Source organism: Hypanus sabinus, chromosome 23 (genome assembly GCF_030144855.1).
Source record: "Hypanus sabinus isolate sHypSab1 chromosome 23, sHypSab1.hap1, whole genome shotgun sequence".
Classification (NCBI taxonomy): domain Eukaryota; kingdom Metazoa; phylum Chordata; class Chondrichthyes; order Myliobatiformes; family Dasyatidae; genus Hypanus; species Hypanus sabinus.
Window position 1 is genome coordinate 822,919 of NC_082728.1, and position 21,056 is coordinate 843,974.

The 21,056-nt window shown below is 46.4% G+C and overlaps 1 protein-coding gene across 1 annotated transcript in view; it reads left to right on the plus strand.

Annotated features, from left to right (window-relative positions):
• The window catches only part of utp6 (UTP6 small subunit processome component), a 37,001-nt gene extending 16,224 nt beyond the window's left edge, over nucleotides 1-20,777 (plus strand). The window contains exons 12-19 of the mRNA XM_059948133.1: nucleotides 1,038-1,117; nucleotides 1,456-1,533; nucleotides 14,361-14,540; nucleotides 15,896-15,976; nucleotides 16,054-16,163; nucleotides 18,802-18,868; nucleotides 19,250-19,322; nucleotides 20,371-20,777. Coding sequence (XP_059804116.1) covers nucleotides 1,038-1,117; nucleotides 1,456-1,533; nucleotides 14,361-14,540; nucleotides 15,896-15,976; nucleotides 16,054-16,163; nucleotides 18,802-18,868; nucleotides 19,250-19,322; nucleotides 20,371-20,528 — 827 coding nt within the window. The 3' untranslated portion in view covers nucleotides 20,529-20,777. The remainder of the gene's footprint in view (nucleotides 1-1,037; nucleotides 1,118-1,455; nucleotides 1,534-14,360; nucleotides 14,541-15,895; nucleotides 15,977-16,053; nucleotides 16,164-18,801; nucleotides 18,869-19,249; nucleotides 19,323-20,370) is intronic.
• The last annotated feature ends 279 nt before the right edge of the window (nucleotides 20,778-21,056 follow it).

Here is a 21,056-nt window from a genome sequence, read left to right on the forward strand (position 1 = left end):
TGGGTCTGTGGCTGGATTTTGTGGGGGGGTTTGGGTCTGTGGTTGCGGTTCGGGGGGGGTTAGGTCTGTGGTTCGGGTTCGGGGGTGTTTGGGTCTGTGGCTGGATTTTGGGGGAGGGGTTTGGGTCTGTGGTTGCGGTTCGGGGTTTTGGGTCTGTGTTGGGGTTGGGTGAGTTTGGGTCTGTGGTTGCGGTTCGGGTTTTGGGTCTGTGTTGGGGTTGGGTGGGTTTGGTTCTGTGGTTGGGGTTTGGGGTTTTGGGTCTGTGTTGGGGTTGGGTGGGTTTGGTTCTGTGGTTGGGGTTCGGGGTGAGTTTGGGTCTGTGGTTGGGGTTCGGGGGTTAGGTCTGAGGTTCGGGTTCGGGGGTGTTTGGGTCTGTGGCTGGATTTTGGGGGGGGGGTTTGGGTCTGTGGTTGCGGTTCGGGGTTTTGGGTCTGTGTTGGGGTTGGGTGGGTTTGGTTCTGTGGTTGGGGTTCGGGGTGAGTTTGGGTCTGTGGTTGGGGTTCGGGGGTTAGGTCTGAGGTTCGGGTTCGGGGGTGTTTGGGTCTGTGGCTGGATTTTGGGGGGGGGTTTGGGTCTGTGTTGGGGTTGGGTGGGTTTGGTTCTGAGGTTGGGGTTCGGGGGTGTCTGGGTCTGTGGTTGCGGTTCAGGGTTTTGGGTCTGTGTTGGGGTTCGGGGTTTTGGGTCTGTGTTGGGGTTGGGTGGGTTTGGTTCTGTGTTGGGGTTCGGGGTGAGTTTGGGTCTGTGGTTGCGGTTCGGGGTTTTGGGTCTGTGTTGGGGTTGGGTGGGTTTGGTTCTGTGTTGGGGTTGGGTGGGTTTGGTTCTGTGTTGGGGTTGGGTGGGTTTGGGTCTGTGGTTGGGGTTCGGGGGTTAGGTCTGAGGTTCGGGTTCGGGGGTGTTTGGGTCTGTGGCTGGATTTTGGGGGAGGGGTTTGGGTCTGTGTTGGGGTTCGGGGGTTAGGTCTGTGTTGGGGTTGGGTGGGTTGGTTCTGTGGTTGCAGATCAGGTGTTGAGGTTCACTCTCGGGGTGTCCCTTTACAGATGACATGTGGAAATGTTACATCGCCTTCTGCCTGGAGCGATTCCAACGGAAAACCAACAAGCTATCTCTGCGAGAGAAGGTGAGGAGCAGTCTCCTTCTCCCAGCAACTGTCCTTCACCCTAGATATCAGCCCCCCACCCATTTTTCCCCCTCCCATGTCCACCACCATTCCTGTTCTGACTCCCACCCTGTTCACTGGCTCCTATTCACACCCCATGTTCTCTTGTGCCTGTCTCCTGTCCACCGCCTGTCTCTCACCTCAGTTCACCGCTCACCACTTTCTCTCCTTCCCTGCCGAACCTCTCCTGGCTTCTGACCCAGGATGCATGTACTCTGTGTACTCCTGGCTTCTGACCCAGGATGCATGTACTCTGTGTACTCCTGTCTCTCTCTTAGTCGCATGTGTTTCTCTTACAGAGACTGCAGCAGCTGCTGTCCGTGTTTGACAGAGCAAAGGAGGCGTCTCTGCTACCCAGGGACCTCTACAAACAATGGGTGAGCTGGTGTTTCCATCCTGATGTATCTAACAGTGTGGTCATCTGGATGCGGGTGAAGTATCTGCACACTCTTCAATCACTGACGACTGTGGTGGTCATTAGCATGGCTGGGCTATGTGTGATTACATGTATTTGGATTGGTGGTGTGCTGTGCTCTGTACTACTCATGCAATGCTGGAGAGTATTAGCAGCGCCGAGCTCGGGATTGAGAGAATAGCCTGTAATTGGATTGGTGCTATACTAGGCCCTGTGGTAAGCCAAGCCCTGGACTGAGAGAACTCTGAGGTTCAAAGTTCACAGAAAATTTATTATCAAAATACAAATGTCACCATGCACAACCTTGAGATTCATTTTCTTGCGGGTATACTGCATAAACCCAAAATAGAATGTTAACCATTATAAAATCAATGAAAGACCACACCAACCTGGACATTAAACCAGTGTACAAAAAATAGCAAACTAAACTTAGCAAATACAGAAAGAAATAATAATATAAAGTAAATAAGCAATAGATACTAAGACTATGAGATGAAGCATCCTTCAAAGTGAGTCCATAGGTTGAACATTCCAATGATGAGACAAGTGAAGTTGAGTAAAATTATCCCTTCTGGTTCATGAGTCTGTTGGTTGAGAGGTAGTAAGACCATAAGATATAAGAGTAAAATTAGGCCATTTGGCCCATTGAGTCTGCTCTGCTGTTTCATCATGGCTGATCCATTTTCCCTCTCAGCCCCATCCTCCTTCCTCCCCATAGCCCTTCATGCCCTGACCAATCAAGAATCTATCAACTTCTGCCATAAATATATATAAAGACTTAACCTGCACAGCTGCCTATGGCAAAGAATTCCACAGATTCATCACTCTTTGGCTAAAGAAATTCTTCCTCATCTCCATTCTAAAAGGACAGCCCTCATTCTGAGGCTGTGTCCTTAGTCTTAGACTCTCCCACCATAGGAAACATCCTCTCCACATCTGCTCTATCAAGGCCTTTCACCATTTGATTGGTTTCAATTAGATCACCCTTCATTGTTCTAAATTCCAGTGAATACAGGCCCAGAGCCATCAAATGTTCTTAAGACAAACCGTTCAAACCTGGAGTTATTTTGTGAACCTCCTTTAAACCCTCTTCAATTTCAGAACCTCTTTCCTAAGATAGGGGCCCAGAATTCCTCACAGTACTCCAAATGAGGTCTCACTAGTGTTTTCTATAGTCTCAACATTACATCCTTGTTTTTATATTCTAGTCCTCATGAAATGAATGCAATTCTTGCATTTACCTTTCTCACTACAGACTCAAGCTGCAAATTAACCTTCAGGGAATCTTGCACAAAGACTCCCACGTCTGTTTGCACCTCACTTTTTTTGTGTTTTCTCTCCTTGTAGAAAATACCTTTTTCTACAACCTTTTAATTTCTCCTACCAAAGTGCATGACCATACATTTCCTGACTCTATATTCTACCTGCTATTTCTTTGTTATTCTAATCTAAGTCCTTCTGTAACCTCTCTACTTCCTCAAAACTACCTGCCCATCCACCTATCTTCATATTGTTTGCAAACTTTGCAAGAACCCACAATTCCATCATCCAAATTATTGACATATAATGGAAAAAGAATCTGTCCCAACACAGTCCACTGTTGAACACTGATTGTCACTGGCAGCCAGCCAGAAAAGATCCACAAATCTGCTTATTCAGATAGTGCCATTGTTTCTGTTTGTTCCTGCCCCACGAACTTAATATCTGCATTCCTTGACTCCATTTTATTCCCCCCTGGTTCAGTCCCTTCCTATCTTCATCTGTGGAATATCTCACTTTCCTGATATTTTCAATGATTTCAAGATCCCTGGCCCTGATCATCTTACATTCTCCATGGATGTCCAATGCCTGTGCACCTCCATCCCCCCATCAGGAAGGCCTCAAAGCTCTCCGTTGTACCATCTCAACCTTTTGATTCCTACCTTTGAGGTCTTACCAACATCTGTCTCCACAAACTCTCCATTAACAATTCTGGTACTCTGGTTCTCATCCCACTGCACTCTCATTTAAATGCAACCGTGCAGCATTAGAAAATCTTCCCACTAGGATATTAGTCTCCCTCCAGTTCAGGTGCAAACCGCCCCTTCTGTACAGCACCCACCTCTCCTGGAAGTGAGCCTGCACAATCTTCCTAGTTCTAGCCTCATTAGCTTGTGGCATGGGTAGCAATCTTGAGATCACAACCCTGGAAGTCCTGCTCTTTAATTTGGCACCTAACTCTATGAACTCCCATTGCAGACCCTCATCCTACTCATGTCATTGGCTCCTATGTGGATCACAACTTCTGGCTGTTCACCCTCCCACTTGTTCTGAGATATCCCAGACCCTGGCACCCAGGAGGCAACATACCATCTGGAAATCTCGTTTTCGCCCACAGAACCTCCTTTCCGTTCCCCTAACTAACAAATCCTCTATCACCACAACGTGCCTCTTCTCCACCCCCCCCTCCCCTTCCCTTCTGAGTCACAGAGACAGACTTAATGCCAGAGACCCAATCACTGTGACTTTCCTCTTTTAGGTCATCCATTCCCCCCCCCCCCCCCCCCCACCCAACAGTATTCAAAATGATACACCTGTTGTTAAGGGGATGGCCACAAGGGTACTGTGCACTGGCTCCTTAACCCCTTTCCCCTTCCTGACTGTCACGCAGTTTCCTGTGTCCTGTACTTTGGGTGTAACTATCTCTCTGTATGCCTTATCATCCCTTCAGCCTTCCAAAGATCTGGAGTTCATCCTGTTCCAGCTAAATCTCCTTAATGGGATTTGTTAGAAGCTGCAGCTGGATGCACTTCTCGCAGTTGTAGTTGTCAGGGACACTGGAGGTCTCCCTGTTCTCTCACATCCTACAAGAAGAGCATTTCACTATCTTGCCCTGCATCGCTGCTGTCCTTGCTGAGTAAATATAAAAAAAATATTGAAAACCTACAACATAATATAGGCTCCTCGGCTCACAATGCTGTGCTGAACAAGTACTTACTTTAGGAATTACCTAGGTTTACCCATAGCCCTCTATTTTTCTAAGTTCCATGTACCTATCCAAGAGTCTTTTAAAAGACCCTATCGTATCTGCCTCCACCACAGTTGCCGGCAGCCCATTCCACACACTCACCACTCTCTGTGTAATAAATAAATAAATAAATAAATAAATATTACTTGCCCCTGACATCCCCTCTGTACCTACTTCCAAGCATCTTAAAACTGTGCCTTCTCATGTTAGCCATTTCAGCCTTGGGAAAAGACTCTGACAATCAACATGATCAATGCCTCTCATCATCTTATACACCTCCATCAGGTCACCTCTCATCCTCGGTCGCTCCAAAAAGAAAAGGCCATGTTCGTTCATAAGGCATGCTCCCCAATCCAGGCAACATCCTTGTAAATCTCCTCTGCCTCCTTTCTAATTGTTTCCACACCCTTCCTGTAGTGAGGTGACCAGAACTGAGCACAGTATTCCAAGTGGGGTCTGACCAGGGTGCTATATAGTTGCAACTTTACCTCTCGGCTCTTAAGCTCAATCCCATGATGAAGGTCAATGTATCGAATGCCTTCTTAACCACAGAGTCAACCTGCGTAGCAGCTTTAGTGTCCTATGGGCTCAGACCCGAAGTCCCTCTGATCCTCCATCCTGCCAAGAGTCTTAACATTAATGCTATATATTCTGCCATCATATTTGACCTAGCGAAATGAACCACTTCACACTTGCCTGGGTTGAACTCCATCTGCCACTTCTCATCCCAGTTTTGCATCCTATCGATGTCCCACTGTATCCTCTGACAACCTTCCACACTCTCCACAACACCTCCAACCTTTGTGTCATTAGCAAAGTTACTAACTCATCCCTCCACTTCCTCATCCAGGTTATTTATAAAAATCATGAAGAGATGGGGTCCCAGAACTAGATCCCTGAGGCACACTACTGGTCACCGGCCTCCCATGTAGCATATGACCTGTCTACAGCCACTCTTTGCCTTCTGTGGGCAAGCCAATTCTGGATCCACAAAGCAAGGTCCCCCTCAGATCCTATGCCTTCTTACTTTCTCAATAAGCCTTATCAAATGCCTTGCTGAAATCCATATACACTAAAATTCAATCAGGCTCATAAGGCGTGACCTACCTTTGACAAAGCCATGCTGACTATTCCTAATCATATTATGCTTCTCCAGATGTTCATAAATCCTGCTTCTCAGGATCTTTTCCATCAATTTACCAACCACTGAAGTAAGACTCACTGGTCTATAATTTCCTGGGCTATCTCTACTCCCTTTCTTGAATAAGGGAAAAAACATCTGCAACCCTCCAATCCTCTGGAACCCCCCCCCCCGTCCCCATTGATGATGCAAAGATCATTGTCAAAGTTTCAGCAATCTCCTCCCTCAGCTCCCACAGCAGCCTGAGATGCATTTCATCTGGTCCTGGTGACCTACCCAACTTGATGCTTTCCAAAAGCTCAAGCACATCCTCTTTCTTATTGTCTATGTGCTCAAGCTTTTCAGTCTGCTGTAAGTCATCCCTACAATTGCTAAGGTCCTTTTCCGTATTGAATACTGAGCACAGTTTTCATTAAGTACCTTCGCTATCTCCTCTGGTTCCATACACACTTTTCCACTGTCACACTTGATTGGTACTATTCTCTCACATCTTATCCTCTTGCTCTTCACGAACTTGTAGAATGCCTTAAGTGGTTTCCTTAATCCTGCTCACCAAGGCCTTCTCATGGCCCCTTCTGGCTCTCCTAATTTCATTCTTAAGCTCTTTCCTGCTAGCCTTATAATCTTCTAGATCTCTGTCATTACCTATTCTGTCATTGGAGCAACACCTCATATACTGTCTGGGTAATGGAGCAACACCTCATTTACTGTCTGGGTAGTCTCCAGCCCCTTGGTATGAACATCGAATTCTCCAACTTCCGGTAATTCCCTCCCCCTCTCTTCCCCATTCCCACTTTCACTCTACCTCCTCTTCCAGCTGCCTATCACCTCTCTCATGATTCTGTCTTCTACTACTACCCATAGTGCTGTCCCCTTACATTCCTCCTTCACCTTTCGTGCCTATCCCTTCCCTGCTTCCCCTCCCCCACCCCATGATCTTTCCTCTGATTGGTTTTTCACCTGGCACCTACCAGCCTTCTTCCCACCTTCCTCCCACCTTCTTTATGAGGCCCCTGCCCCCTCCTTCAGTCCTGATGAAGGGTCTTGGCCCGAAACGTTGACTGCTCGTTTCCACGGATGCTGCCCGACCTGCTGAGTTCCTCCAGCTTGTTTGTAGGTGTTGATCTGTCCTTACCTAGTTTTTTGAACCTTTCGTAAGCTTTTCTTCTTGACGAGATTAACAGCCTTTGTACACCATGGTTCCCGTGCCCTACCATCCTTTCCCTGTCTCATTGGAACATAACTGTGCAGAACACCATGCAAGTATCCCCTGAACATTTGTCACATTTCTTCTGTACGTTTCCCTGAGAACATATTTCCAATTTATGCTTCCTGCCTGATAGCTTCATATTTCCCTTACTCCAATTAAACATTTTCCTAGCTTGTCTGCTCTTATCCCTCTCCAATGCTATTGTAAAGGAGATAGAATTGTGATCACCATCTCCAAATGTTCTCCCACTGACAGACATGACACCTGACCAGATTCATTGCCCAATACCAGATCAAGTACAGCCTCTCTTCTTGTAGGCTTATCTACATATTGTGTCAGGAAACCTTCCTGAACACACAGAACAAACTCCACCCCATCTAAACCCCTTGGTTCTTGGGAGATGCCAATCAATACTGGGGAAATTAAAATCTCCCATCACGACAACCCTGTTATTATTGCACCCTTCCAGAATCTGTCTCCCTATCTGGTCCTCGATGTCCCTGTTACTATTGGGTGGTCTGTAAAAAAAAAAAAAGAACAAACTAACACCCAGTAGAGTTATTGACTCCTTCCTGTTTCTAACTTCCATCCATAGAGACTCGGTAGACAATCTCTCCATGGCTTCTTCTTTTTTTGCAGCTGTGACACTATCTCTGATCAGCAGTGCCACGCCCCCACCTCTTTTGCCCCCCTCCCTGTCCTTTCTGAAACGTTTAAAGCCTGGCACTCTTAAGTAACCATTCCTGCACCTGAGCCATACAATTCTCTGTAATGGCCACATCATCATAGCTCCAAATACTGATCCACGCTCTTAGCTCACAATCTTAAACCATCAGTCTGAGCACATCCTTTTTCTATCACCTGCCTATCCTTCCTCTCACACTGCCTACAAGCTTTCTCTATTTGTGAGCCAACCACTGCTTCCTCCATCTCTTCAGTTTGGTTCCTACCTCCCAGCAATTCTAGTTTAAACTCTCCCCAGTAGCCTTAGCGAATCTCCCTGCCAGGATATTGATCCCCCTCAGATTCAAGTGCAATGTGTCCTTATTGTGCTGGTCATACCTGCCCCAGACGAGGTCCCAATGATCTGTAAATCTGAATCCCTGCCCCCTGCTCCAATCTCAGCCACGCACTTATCCTCCACCTCACTCTCAAAAGGTTCAAAGGTCCAATTTAACATCAGAGAAATGTATATAATATATACATCCTGAAATGGTTTTTCTTCACAAGCATCCACAAAAACAGAAGTGCCCCAACGAATAAACGACAATTAAACATGAGGTCTCCAAAGTCCCCCACCCCTGCACATAAGCGGCAGCAAGCAACAATCCCCTCCACCCCCCCCAGCAAAAAAAAGCGCACCCGCTACTGAGCACAAGCATGAGCTAGGCAATAGCAAAGACACAGATCTTGTACTTACCCCAAAGACTATTGCATTTCATCAGGCATTCAACAAACCACGGGTTCTCTCTCTCCCTAGTAAGGGAAAGGGAGGTGTCCCCCATTTTCATAGTGAGTGGGAGACATAACAACATGCTGGTTTACGATGTTTAAAAAGTCAGTTCCTTCGCTTTTTACAAGCTCTGCGCCTGAAGATCGCAAAGATCTTGGGTCTTCGGGCCCACAGCGAAAGATTTTCTGGCCTCCCCGACGGCACACGAGTCTCCTGTCAGGACAGCAACTCTCGATCCGCCAGTCTCCAGAGCCCTGAAATGTTAGGCTTTCAAATTCGAGCCACACTCTCCGGCCAGACCCTTGGCGTGCCAAACAACAGTGGCTGGTCCTGAAACCCTGAGACCAGGTCCCATTCCCGCAAAGTACCAAAATCCACATGTAACTGCAGGTCAGGGTCTTCAAAATGTTACGAAATCCCGTAACTGGGTGTCTTACCAGCAAAGATAGAAGTGTCTGTTGGAGTTTAGTGATACTATTTTCAACAGTATTTATTAGTAAAAATACACAAAAGTAATATCAATGCAAATATACAGATAATATACGTCATCAATAATAAACCTAAAAGTGCGGGTATAATAGTAATCAATAAGAAATAAGCTCTTTCGTTGTCTAGGGAATAATGAATTGTCAGATGGAAATATAAAGTTCAGTTCAGTTCATGCAGGCTGCGGTAGTTGTTGGTCGCTGTGTTGCAATTGTTGGAGAGAGAGAGAGAGAGAACGTGTGAACAGTAATAGCTATTATCTTGCCAACCTTCCTTTACGATTTTGATCCGTCGATGTGTTGTTGTTGTGCCCATTCACGTATGATCCCTCCATCCTTTAGCTAGACCATTCTTCCGTGGTGGACTCGTCACCCAGGCAAGGGTGGACACACACACAAGCCCCCACCGGTCTCGCTACAAAACACTGTGAGTTAAAATTTACCGACACTTCGTTCGGTCTCCAATCTCCCACCCTGTCTCGTGGGGTTTCTGATGCTCACTAGCGTTTCTCCTAGTGCGTCTGAGGGGTGTTACCACAGACCCCACTTTTATCCCCACTCATGGGGTCTAAGGTATCAATCAGGTTAAGGTGATGTAACCCATCAAACCAGCCCACTCTGGTTGCCTCCTGAGGGGTTTCAATGAATAGAACAATACCAAGTACACAATCCTTCTCCAAAAGACAATAGTAGTAATCAATGGTTCCACTCTCTTTTGTTAGTAGGAGACATTCCACTTTGTGTATCTCTGAGCTGTCTCTCTCTCATTAACTTCCCTGAGCTGTTATCAATAACAACTGCCCTGGCAGAGTCCCTTTTGTCTCTCTTTATTTCCTTGATAACAGCTTCGAAACAGTAGTGATTTGCGATTCTCTAAAGGGTGGGGGGGGGGCATTGGTGATTTTGTACCCTTCTGCCCATCAGAGTTGTTCATCATTCATAACAAAAAGAACCCTGAAAGGGAAAAATAAAGATATTAAAGATGGAAATAGAGCTGTTTCCGAAGATGCAAGCAAAGGAGTCGTCGTTTAGTGCCATCTTAACTCCACCTCCAGATTTCTATTCCTACACTCACTGTTGCGTGGCATAGGCAGTAATCAGAGATTACTACCCTTGTGGTCCTGCTTCTCAGCTTCTTTCCTAACTCCCTGTAGTCTGTGTTCAGGACCTCCTCCCTTTTCTTACCTTCGTTGTTGGTACTAATATGTATCACGAAGAGAAGGAAAAAAACTTAAGCTTTTCTTTCCTTTGCTTTCTCTGAGTGAAATCTGTCTTAGTTGAAGCCTTAAGATCACTACTGTATGTCCATTCAAATGACAACCCCAGCGCTTTCCCCTGCCTTCTTAAATTTTGTTCTTGCTAATCAATCTCGCATGCCAATTGCTTGCTGGTCAAAGCTCTATTACACTGCCGTGGCTTGTTCTTGCCTTTTATCTTCAGGTAGTGGACCTGATTGAAGTCCCCTCCTCTCAGAGAAATTTACTATTGCCATTTTGACTTAAACAAAGACCCAGACTCTGGTATTCGGTTGAATTACTTTATTACGTGATCACAGAGAGCCCACTAAGAGACTCTGGTAAAGCAAGCACAGGTGTAGTCTTTTATACCAGTTCAACAGTTTTCAGGGGTTAAGAGTTTCTGCTTAGACTTTATTGACATACCTTACGCAACATTAAACACGGGGTCCTCACGTACACAATCCGCTCCCCATTAATTAGAAGAAACCAAGCTGTTAGTCCTGTAGCCTTGAAGGCCGAAGGAACCTCCCCATTAATTGCGTCCTGAGGGCTATTTTTCCATGCTTCTTGCCCTGCTACTTGCACGATTTTGTTAACCTTTAATTCTCAGAATTAATTTTTTTCTTCATCTCCAAACTTCTGGTGTCCAGATTGGCTGCTGGTCAAAGTTCTGTTACACTGCCGCGACCCAGTCTTGCCTTTTATCCTAAGGCAGTGGACCTGATTGAAGTAACTGTTCCTGAACCTGGTGGTATGAGTCCTGAGGCTCCTGTACCAGCTTCCTGGTGGCAGCAGCAAAAAGAGAGCATGACCTGGGTGGTGGGTGGTCCCCGATGATGGATGCTGCTTTCCTGCAACAGTATTTCATGTAGATGTGCTCAATGGTGGGAAGGGCTGTACCCATGATAGAGTGGGCTTTATCCACCACTTTTTAAGGCTACCCTTAGAGTAAATAACTTTGAAGGGGGCCAAGCCTAAGTTGTAGGGGAAAGGCTGGAATGTGACACTGATTCAGTAGATCACAACCAGGATGGTTATGTCAGTCCGAATGGCTGGGTTACATGGTAAGCAGGGGACATGTTATCCACAGTTGCAAGATAAAGTTTGTGAACCCTTTGCAATTACCTGCTTTCCTGCAGTAATTACACGTTAAATGTTGTCTGATCTTCATTTCAGTCACAGTAGTAGACAAACACAATCTGCTTAAATTAATAACACACAAGCAATTGTACTTTTCTTGTCTTTATTGAATACATTGTTCAATCATTCACAGTCCAGGCTGGAAAAAGTATGTGAACCCTTGTATTTAATAACTGGTAGAACCTCTTTTAGCAACAATAACCTGTAGCAAATATTTCCTGTAGCTGTGGATCAGACTTGCACAAAGGTGAGGAGGAATTTTAGACCATTTCTCCACACAAAAATCTCTCAGTTCAGCAATACTTCTGGGATACCTTGCATGTGGAGCCCTCTTCAGGTCAGGTAATAGCATCTCAATTAGATTCAGGTCTGGACTCTGACTTGGCCATTCCAAAATACAAATTTTCGTCTTTTAAATCATTCTGTTGTCAATTTACTCCTGTGTTTTGGATCATTGTCTTGTTGCATCATCCAATTTCTAATAAGCTGCAGGTGACAAAGCGCTACCCTGACATTCTCCTGTAAAAAATCTTGATACAAATTAATTCATTGTTTCCTCAACAACTCTGCAAGCTGTCCAGGCCCTGAGGCAACAAAGCAGCCCCAAACAGTGATGCTCCTTCTACCATGCTTCACAGTTGGGTGAGGTTTTGGTGTTGGTGTGCAGTGCCCTTTTCCCTCCAAACATTTCTGCCAGCAAGTTCAACTTCTGTCTCATCTATCTACAGAACACTGTCCCCAAAGCATTATGAAACATCCAGTTGGTCTTTTGCAAACTTGAGACAGGCAGCAATGGTTTTTTTTTGGAGAGCAGTGGTTTCTTCTGTGATGTCCTTCCATGAACACCATTCTTGTTCAGTGTCTTTCTTATAGTGGATGCATGAACAAAGACTTCAGCATTTTCTAAAGATTTCTGCAGGCCTTTGCTGTTTCTTTTTCTCCTCCTCCTGAGTTGCACGTTGTGCTTTGGATGTGATCTTTGCAGGATGCCCACCCCTAGGGAGAGTAACAACAGTACTGAGTTTCCTTCATTTGTTGACAATTTCTCTTACTGTGGGCTGATGAACACTCTGGTTTTTCATATTGCTTTGGTAGCCTTTTCCAACTTGATGCATCTCTATAATTCTTCGGTCCTCTGAAAGTTGTTTTGATCAAGGCATGGTGCACGTAAGCAGATCTTTTTTTTTTGGGAAGAGCAGGGTCTCATTGGACACCCCTCCAATCTTAAACAGTCGGCCCTCCTTATCCGCGGGGGATTGGTTCCGAGACCCCGCGCGGATACCAAAAATCACAGATGCTCAAGTCCCTTATTTAACCTGAATCAGTGCAGTTGTCTTTAGGACCCAGCGGAACCCCGGACTTTATTTAACATGTTCAGTGTGGTGGACGTTAGGACCCGGCGTAGCTCTGAATCTGCGGTGTTTCTGTTTATGAAAATAATCACGATCGCGATTGAAAATAAGGTGAAAGTAATAAAGCGATCGAAAAGAGGTGAAACGCCGTCGGTCATTAGAAAAGTGTTCGGCTACAGTCGATCAACGATCAGAACAATTTTAATGGAGCATTTGAAAGGCTCTGCCCCGATGAAAGCTACAATTATTACTAAGCAACGCAGTGGTTTAATTATTGAAATACGTATGTTTCTTAAGTGTTTTATATGCATAGAAAGTGAAAATATGTACTATATACTAAGAAAAACGTTTGACTAACTGACGCTAAATAATACCGGATGTACCTGTTCCAACTTCAAATCCGACTTAAAGGCAGACTCAGGAACAGAACTCATTCATAACCCAGAGACTGCCTGTACTTTTAAGTCATTTCTAGATTGCTTATAATACCTAATACAATGTAAATGCTATGTAAATAGTTGTTATACTGTATTGTTTAGGGAATAATGACAAGAAAAACGTTGAAAAACGTTGTACATGTTGAAACAACGAGTGCTGGAGAAAGAACTTCCTGGTTTTCCCGATCGCGATTGGTTGAATCCGCGGATAAGGAGGGCGGACTGTATCATTAATTGGAACTCCTGACTCCAAGTAGCTTTTGTAGGAGGAATTACCCCAGAGGTTCACATACTTTTTTGAACCTAGACTGTGATTGTTTAAAAGGTGTACTCAGTATTGATGAGAAGTATAATTGTTTATGTGTTATTAGTTTAGGTAGATAGTGTTTGTCTATATTTGTGACTTGGCTGAAGATCAGACCACATTTTTGAGTAATTTAAAGGGTGCACAAACTTTTACTTGCAGATCTATGTTCTGTGACTAGGTGTTAGGATTGGGGATATAACATAAAAATGTTGTGCCCACCTTTTAACCTACTCAAAGATCAATCTAGCCCTTCCCTCCTACAGAACCACATCATTTTCTATCATCATGTGCATATCGAAGAGTTTCTTAAATGTCCCTAATTTGTCTATCACCACCACTGGCAGGGCATTCTACACACCCACCAGTCTGTGTTTTTCTTTAAAAAAAAGAACCTCTGTTTGACACTCTTCTGATACTTTCCTTCCATTACGCTAAACGGATTAGCCATTTCCACACTAGGAAAAGGACGCTGGATATCCACTCAACCTCTGCCTCCTATCATCTTGTACACCTCTATCAACTTGCCTCTCATCTTCCATGCCAAAAAGAAATAGCCTAGCTTGCTCAACCTCTACTTATAAGGCATGCTCTCTAATCTAGGAGGTAACATCCTGGTAAATCCCCTCTGCAACTTCTCTGTAATAGGGGTTGGGGTATGAGTTCTCGAGCTGGGTGGGGTAGGGTTAGGGATTATCTTGTGTGAGCTCGATGTTATTGGTTGAGGTGGGATTGGGGATTTCCTCAGGTGTGAGGTCTGGGATGAGGTGGGATTGGTGATTACCTTGGGTTTGAGCTCTGGATGTTGTTGGTTGAGGTGGGATTGGGGATTTCCTCGGATGTGAGTTCTGGGTCCAAGTGTTGTTGGTTGGGATTCGTACTTTCCTCAGGTGTGAGATCTAGGTCTGGGTGTTGTTGGTTCAGATGGGATTGGGGATTTCCTCAGGTGTGAGTTCTGGGTGTTGTCTGTTGAGGTTTGATTGGGGATTACCTCAGACGTGACCATTCTGCTCTCTCTGTAGCTTCGGTTGCTGGTGGACTCCGGGCATGGGGAGAAGGCTGTGCAACTGGTTGATTCTGCATGCAGAGGATTTGGGAACTCCCTGGAAATGTGGCAGAGCAGCCTGGAGGTTCTTCTGCAGCTACGGAGTCCTGGTGTCGGGCACCTCTTCCAGGAGGCTTTCCGGGAAGTGCCCTCCTCAGTGAGTTTCTGTAACCTCACCTTGGCATTGGTGCTAAGACACAGATTACACAGATGCGTGGTCACTTCCCACTCTGCCACCTGGTCCGGCCCGTGATTGTCCTCACAGGTGCTTCGGTTTGTTCATGTCTCTGCCCATGTCCCTGACATTGACCTGCTGTTAGTCGCTTTGTGGCTACACTGGGACAAGGAATGCCCACTCCCTTTCTCACTTTCTATGTGGTTCCTAGAACACTGAAGTAACAGTTAGCCACACTCCCGTGCTGCGGGGAGCTGTGGAATGTGCATCTCAGAACCAGATATTCAGGACAAACAAATCATGGGATTCATGGAGAAGGTTGAGGTGCTTTGATCCAGTGATCAGCCTGAGGTTGTATCTACCATTGTGTATAGGTACTGGGTGCTGGAGTGAGGGAGTCATCCAATGACACAGCATGTGTCTGGTGAGGGTGTATGACACTGGGGGTGTGTGCCACATAGAATACAGTGTCTGCTAAGCCAGTGGTCCATTTCATTCCTGATGTGCAATGGATTCTGATGCTGCTGGAAATCTGGAGTATCACACACAATACTGGAGGAACTCAGCAGGACAGGAGGCAACAATGGAGAGGAATAAACAGTTGATGGTTCAGGCTGAGACTGTTCATCAGGACTGGAAATGAGATGGGCAGAAGTGGGGGAGGGCATGAAGTACAACCTGGCAAGAGATGGGTGAGACCAGATGGGGGGTGGGGGGGGGGAATGATGAGAGAGGAAATTGGTGGGAGGTGAAGGGTTGAAGAAGGAGGAAACCCCTTTCAATTCCCCCTCTGTGTCCCGCTGGCTGTCTGGTTTCTCTGAACTTGGTTCCTTCACTGTTGGTTGTTGGATCAGCAGACAGTGCACATTGTTCGTGGGCTCTGCTGCCAGTGGGCTGCAACACAGATACTGCATTGCACCAGTCCATTTACACACACAGCTTTCCACTTTGCCCAGTTATCAGTTCTGGTATTTCTATATTTTGTCTCCACTCATACCCATTTGGCCCAAAGTAAATTAGAAACGGTCTCATTTTGTCTCCTCTCCAACCCACTTGTTGCCCTTTCTCCCCATCTCCAGTTGGTTCTGCTGCTTGATCATTGAGATGATCTGTGCTTCAGGACTTCTCTTTGAGCAGGTGACAGTGTGAGCACACCTGTCCATGGTGAGGCTTTTTCCCAATTTCTGCCTTTCTGTTCCCTGTAGCTGTACAATCCTGAGTTGCTGCCCAGTGCTCTGCTTACTTCCAAAAGCCTCACACTGCTGTCTCTGGCCCACACATCATCTTGGTGGTCAACAGCCTTGGTTTGAGTTTTAGTCTCCTCCTTTCTTTTCAAGGACAGTTTACCACTCTGGCTTCTGTACCTGAGGTGGAGCGAGTCTACAAGCAGTATCAACGAGACAGAAGCTCTCTATCAGGTAGGTACCTGTCTCACTGAACTCTGTGCTGCTCTATGCCACACTTGTTCTTAATTTAATGGTGATTGTTCTCTCAGCAAGCCCTGCGGACATCTATCCCAGCCATCTCTGTAAGCGTGAAGGAGAATTACCTAGACTGGGCCTTCAGGATGGGCGGCCACAGGAAGGCACGGAAGGTGTTTGCCAGGTAGTATCCCGGTGCTCTCAGCTCAGTTAATGATTGGGGTGAAGGTGAGCAGGGTGCAGAGTCCATATCTTTGGGATGACACGATAGTGTAGCAATTACTGTAAGCTGTTACAGCATTAACAATCTGGGTTCAATCCCTACCGATATCTGTAAGGAGTTTATATATTCTCCCCATGACCACATGGGTTTCCTCGGGGTGCTCCTGTTTCCTCCATCAGTCCAAAAAGTGCATATAAGGGTTAGTGAGTAGTGTTGGGGCTAGAAACATGGGGACACTTGGAGGCTGCCCCAGAATATCTGTGCTGACTTGATTTGATGCAAATAGCACATTTCTCTATAAGCCTACAGACTCTCACAGCTACCTGGACTATTCCTCTTCCCACCCTGTCTCTTGCAAAAAGGCTAGCCCCTTCTCACAATTCCTCCGTCTCCGCCGCATCTGCTCTCAGGATGAGGCTTTTCTTTCCAGGATGAAGGAGATGTCTTCCTTTTTTAAACAAAGGGGCTTCCCTTTGTCCACCATCAACTCGGCTCTCAAACGCATCTCTCCCATTTCCTGCACATCTGCCCTCACCCCATCCACCCGCCACCTCACTCGAGATAGGGTTCCCCTTGTCCTTACCTACCACCCCAACAGCCTCCAGGTCCAACATATAATTCTCCGTAACTTCCACCACCTCCAACGGGGTCCCACTACCAACCACATTTTTCCCTCTCCCCCCCCCCCCCCCTGCTTTTCACAGGGATCAATCCCTACGCGACTCCCTTGTCCACTCGTTTTCCCCCCCCCCCCCCCCATCCCTTCCCACCGATCTCCCTCCTGGCACTTATCCTTGTAAATGGAACAAGTGCTACACCTGCCCTTACACTTCCTCCCTCACCACCATTCAGGGCCCCAGACAGTCCTTCCAGGTGCGGCAACACTTCACCTGTGAGTCGGCTGGTGTGGTATACTGCGTCTGGTGCTCCCGGTGTGGCCTTTTATATATTGGTGAGACTGGGAGACCGTTTCGCAGAACACCTACGCTTGGTCCGCCAGAAAAAGCAGGATTTCCCAGTGGCCACACATTTTAATTCCACGTCCCATTCCCATTCTGATATGTCTATCCATGGCCTCCTCTATTGTCAAAATGAATCCAAACTCAGGTTGGAGGAACAACACCTTATATACCGGCTGGGTAGCCTCCAACTTGATGGCATGAACATTGACTTCTCTAACTTCCGTTAATGCCCCTCCTCCCCTTCTTACCCCATCCCTGACATATTTAGTTGTTTGCCTGTTCTCCATCTCCCTCTGGTGCTCCCCTCCCCCTTTCTTCCTCCTGAGGCCTCCCGTCCCATGATCCTTTCCCTTCTCCAGCTCGGTATCACTTTCACCAATCACCTTTCCAGCTGTTAGCTTCATCCCACCCCCTCCGGTCTTCTCCTATCATTTTGCATTTCCCCCTCCCCCCTCTACTTTCAAATCTCTTACTATCTTTCCTTTCGGTTAGTCCTGACGAAGGGCCTCAGCCCGAAATGTCGATAGCGCATCTCCCTAAAGATGCTGCCTAGCCTGCTGTGTTCCACCAGCATTTTGTGTGTTGTTGTTTGAATTTCCAGCATCTGCAGATTTCCTCGTGTTAACACATTTCTCTGTTTGTTTCCGAGTATAAATGACCAATAAGCTAATCTCAGATGTAACTACAACCCTCCATTCTAGGCAACAACCCTACTGAATCTCCTATTTAGATTCATAGTCTCACAGCCTTCTACCTCCATGCCAGCAAAGATGTCCATCTAAACTAATTTCAACTGCCTCTGTTCTGTATCGCATCCCTTTTCTATCAACCTACCTATCCAGATGTCCCCATCTCTGCCACTTCCTGTATTAGTTAATTCCATATACCCATACCTACATATACTCTCCATGCCATCCTGTAGTGTGGCAACCAGAGCTTGGTCTGTTTTTCCTAGAGGGAGTGATGCTGACAGAGGTAGATAAAGTTATTGGGGGTAGTATTGGATTCTGATGTGTAAATCTTTTAGAAGTCAGGAACAAACGCATAAGCTTGTGGTTTCACAGTTGTTTTATTCAAAGTTGATAGAACAAAGTGGATAGGGGTCACTGCTACATGAAGAAGATAGAAACTAAAAATGGCATCTTAGATAGAACATCTACTTTTATACCGAAGGAAAGAAAAAATCCATTCAAATCCATAGATAACAATAAACCAATTAGAAAATACTTAGTCAAAACTGCAGTAAAAATTAACCAGTGAGAAAACACTTCACTTAAGCATTATACTTTGTACAGCCACTGGAGGCATATTAAACTTGTGCAGATGAAAGGCTACTTAAATACAAGCAGATAATTAATTGTAATTGTTAAACTACAAAGAAAATTACAATTAACCAGAAATTAAACAACTGTTTGCCACAGGAGGGGTGTCTGAAACTAAAGAGAGGGGTTAAGGAGTTAAAGGGGATCTGAGGGATAGAGTGAATGGTCTCTGCTGGTCTGTGCTTCTGGTTTGGTTTCCTTATGCCTGATAACCAAAGACTGTAACCTCGATGAGAAAATCTGCTGTCCAACCACACCTCCCCAATCGCAGCAAGTGTTCAGACTGGGCTGTCATTTCTCTCACTTCTGTTCCAGTCTCCACGAGAACAGGCCCTTCTCCCTGGAATTCTTCAGGAAAATGATTGCGATTGAGAAGGACCAGGTGAGTTTGGGGATGGGAGAGGTAAGGAACACAGGGTAGAGTGTGGACTGGGCTGGAGGAGGCCTGGTGGGATAAACATGGGACTCACAGAAACTGTTACCAGTTTTGCCTGTTTGTTAGGGTACGATCTGTAACCATGGTCCCAAATGCAGCCTGTGTGGGGAGTACAACAGGCTACAGAACATGGCATTTCTGGACAGTGGAGATGATACCAACCGGCTCGTTATGTGGTACATTTCTGCTGCTGCTAATTTGCGGGGTGTGAAATGTGTGGTGTTTCTGGGTAGGGGAGAAGATACCAGTAAATACTCAGCCAGCTCATTGGGTGGTACGTTATTGCTGCTGTCGATGGTAATTTCCATAGTGTGATTTGTCCCACAGGATTGCAGCAGCATGCAGCGACTAAGAGAATACTATGAGCGAGCTCTTCGAGAGTTTGGATCCACAGATGCAGGTAACAGTGGCAGAGACTGAGCATGTTGGCAGCATCACTGCACTATCTCTGCCCTGCCATTGGTGCACAGGTCACAGGTCAGCTGCTGCTTCCAAGGCCTTCGAATGCCATCACTTCCTTCTCAACATAAACCAAGGCTGGGGGTGGGGGAGTAAGGTAGCGGACTGGAACTGGAACATCCAGTATTAGTCTGCCCCTTACGAGCGTATCTCACTGCCCAATTCAAAACAGGCAGACTGGATCACACACAGAATGAAGCTCCCTCCAACCATCCATCGCACTCTGGGGTCAAATAGAGAGTGAAGCTCTTTCCATACTGTCCCATCACAAACTCCCATGGTCAGACACAGTGAAGCTCCTTCTACACCATGCCATCCCATCACACATTCCCGGGCACAGACACAGAGAGACCTTCCCTCCACACTGTTCCAATACACACTTAGGGTCAGACATAGTGACCTTCCCTCTACACCGTTCCAACACATATTCCTAAGGTCAGGGAGAGTAAGCTCGCTCCGCTTCATCCCATCTCATATTTCCAGGGTCAGATTCAGAGTGAAGTTCCCTCCACACTGTCTCAGGAACAGACACAGCGAAGCTCCCTTCTTTCTTGTGATGCAGGATATTTTTATTGAGAACAGACGATCCCATCACACACTCCAAGGGTGAGAAACTAAGTGGGGTCAGACACAGAGTGAAGCTCTTCTCACACCTGTGATGCAGAATTTATTTTTTTTTTAAATACAGATTAGATAATCAAATTTGAAATCACTTCCCAGAGCCTGTTTTATTTACCAATAACTTGTCACAGATTGAACAATCAATACTGATATCCCGGCTGCCTCACTTGGTGATTCTCTGTTGCTTCACAGGTTTCCTAAGAAGTCTGCATCATTTATTGTGGCATTAGTGCCATGGGGTGGGGGTTGTGGGTAGGGTGTGAATGGGGGTGTGGGAGAGGGGTAGGGTGAGGGAGACGGGAGGGGAGTGCTGTAGTGGGTCCTGGCCATGAGAGTTTATGGACACATTTCCCATGCTATTGTGACAGATCTGTGGCTGGATTACATCCAGGAGGAGCAGAGCCACCCCCATGGGAAAGCCGGGCTGACAGGACAGATTCACTGGAGAGCCATGAAGGTCCTGCAGGGAGTGGAGATGGAGAGATTTGTGTCCCAATACACACTGCTGCAGACAGGCCACCTATAGATCATGGCTGCCCCCTCCGCTGCTCTTCTGCCTTTAGGGGAGGGATGGGAAGCACTCCTTCGCTCACCAGTGCCTGTGATTCCAGCATCAGATCAGGATTCTCCGGAGTCTCCCAGTCTGGATTCCTACTGGAAGTGTGACCTGTGTGGCGAACTCAGTGCCAGTTGACGGGGATTGAGACATGCTGTGTGTCGGACTAGAGATGTTGAATGTGTACTCTGTGAATAAAGTTCTAGTTGTCATATCTTCCATATGTCTCGTCTCCATTCAGCCTGGTGGGGTGGGGGGGGGGTGCATTGTGGTTCCAAGATAGTCGATTTGGGTTGGAGGGGAGCTCCGGGATTTTGACTGAGAGATAGTGAAGAACTAGTATCTGATTCAAGATAATGTGGAGAGAACATGCACACATTGTGGAGATGGACATCACTTGGCACTTTAGTGCTGTGAATTTTACTTGCCGGGCCTGAATGTTGTCCACACCTCAATGGCCATGGCCATGGGCGGCTGCTTTCCCTGCGTTGAGGTGAG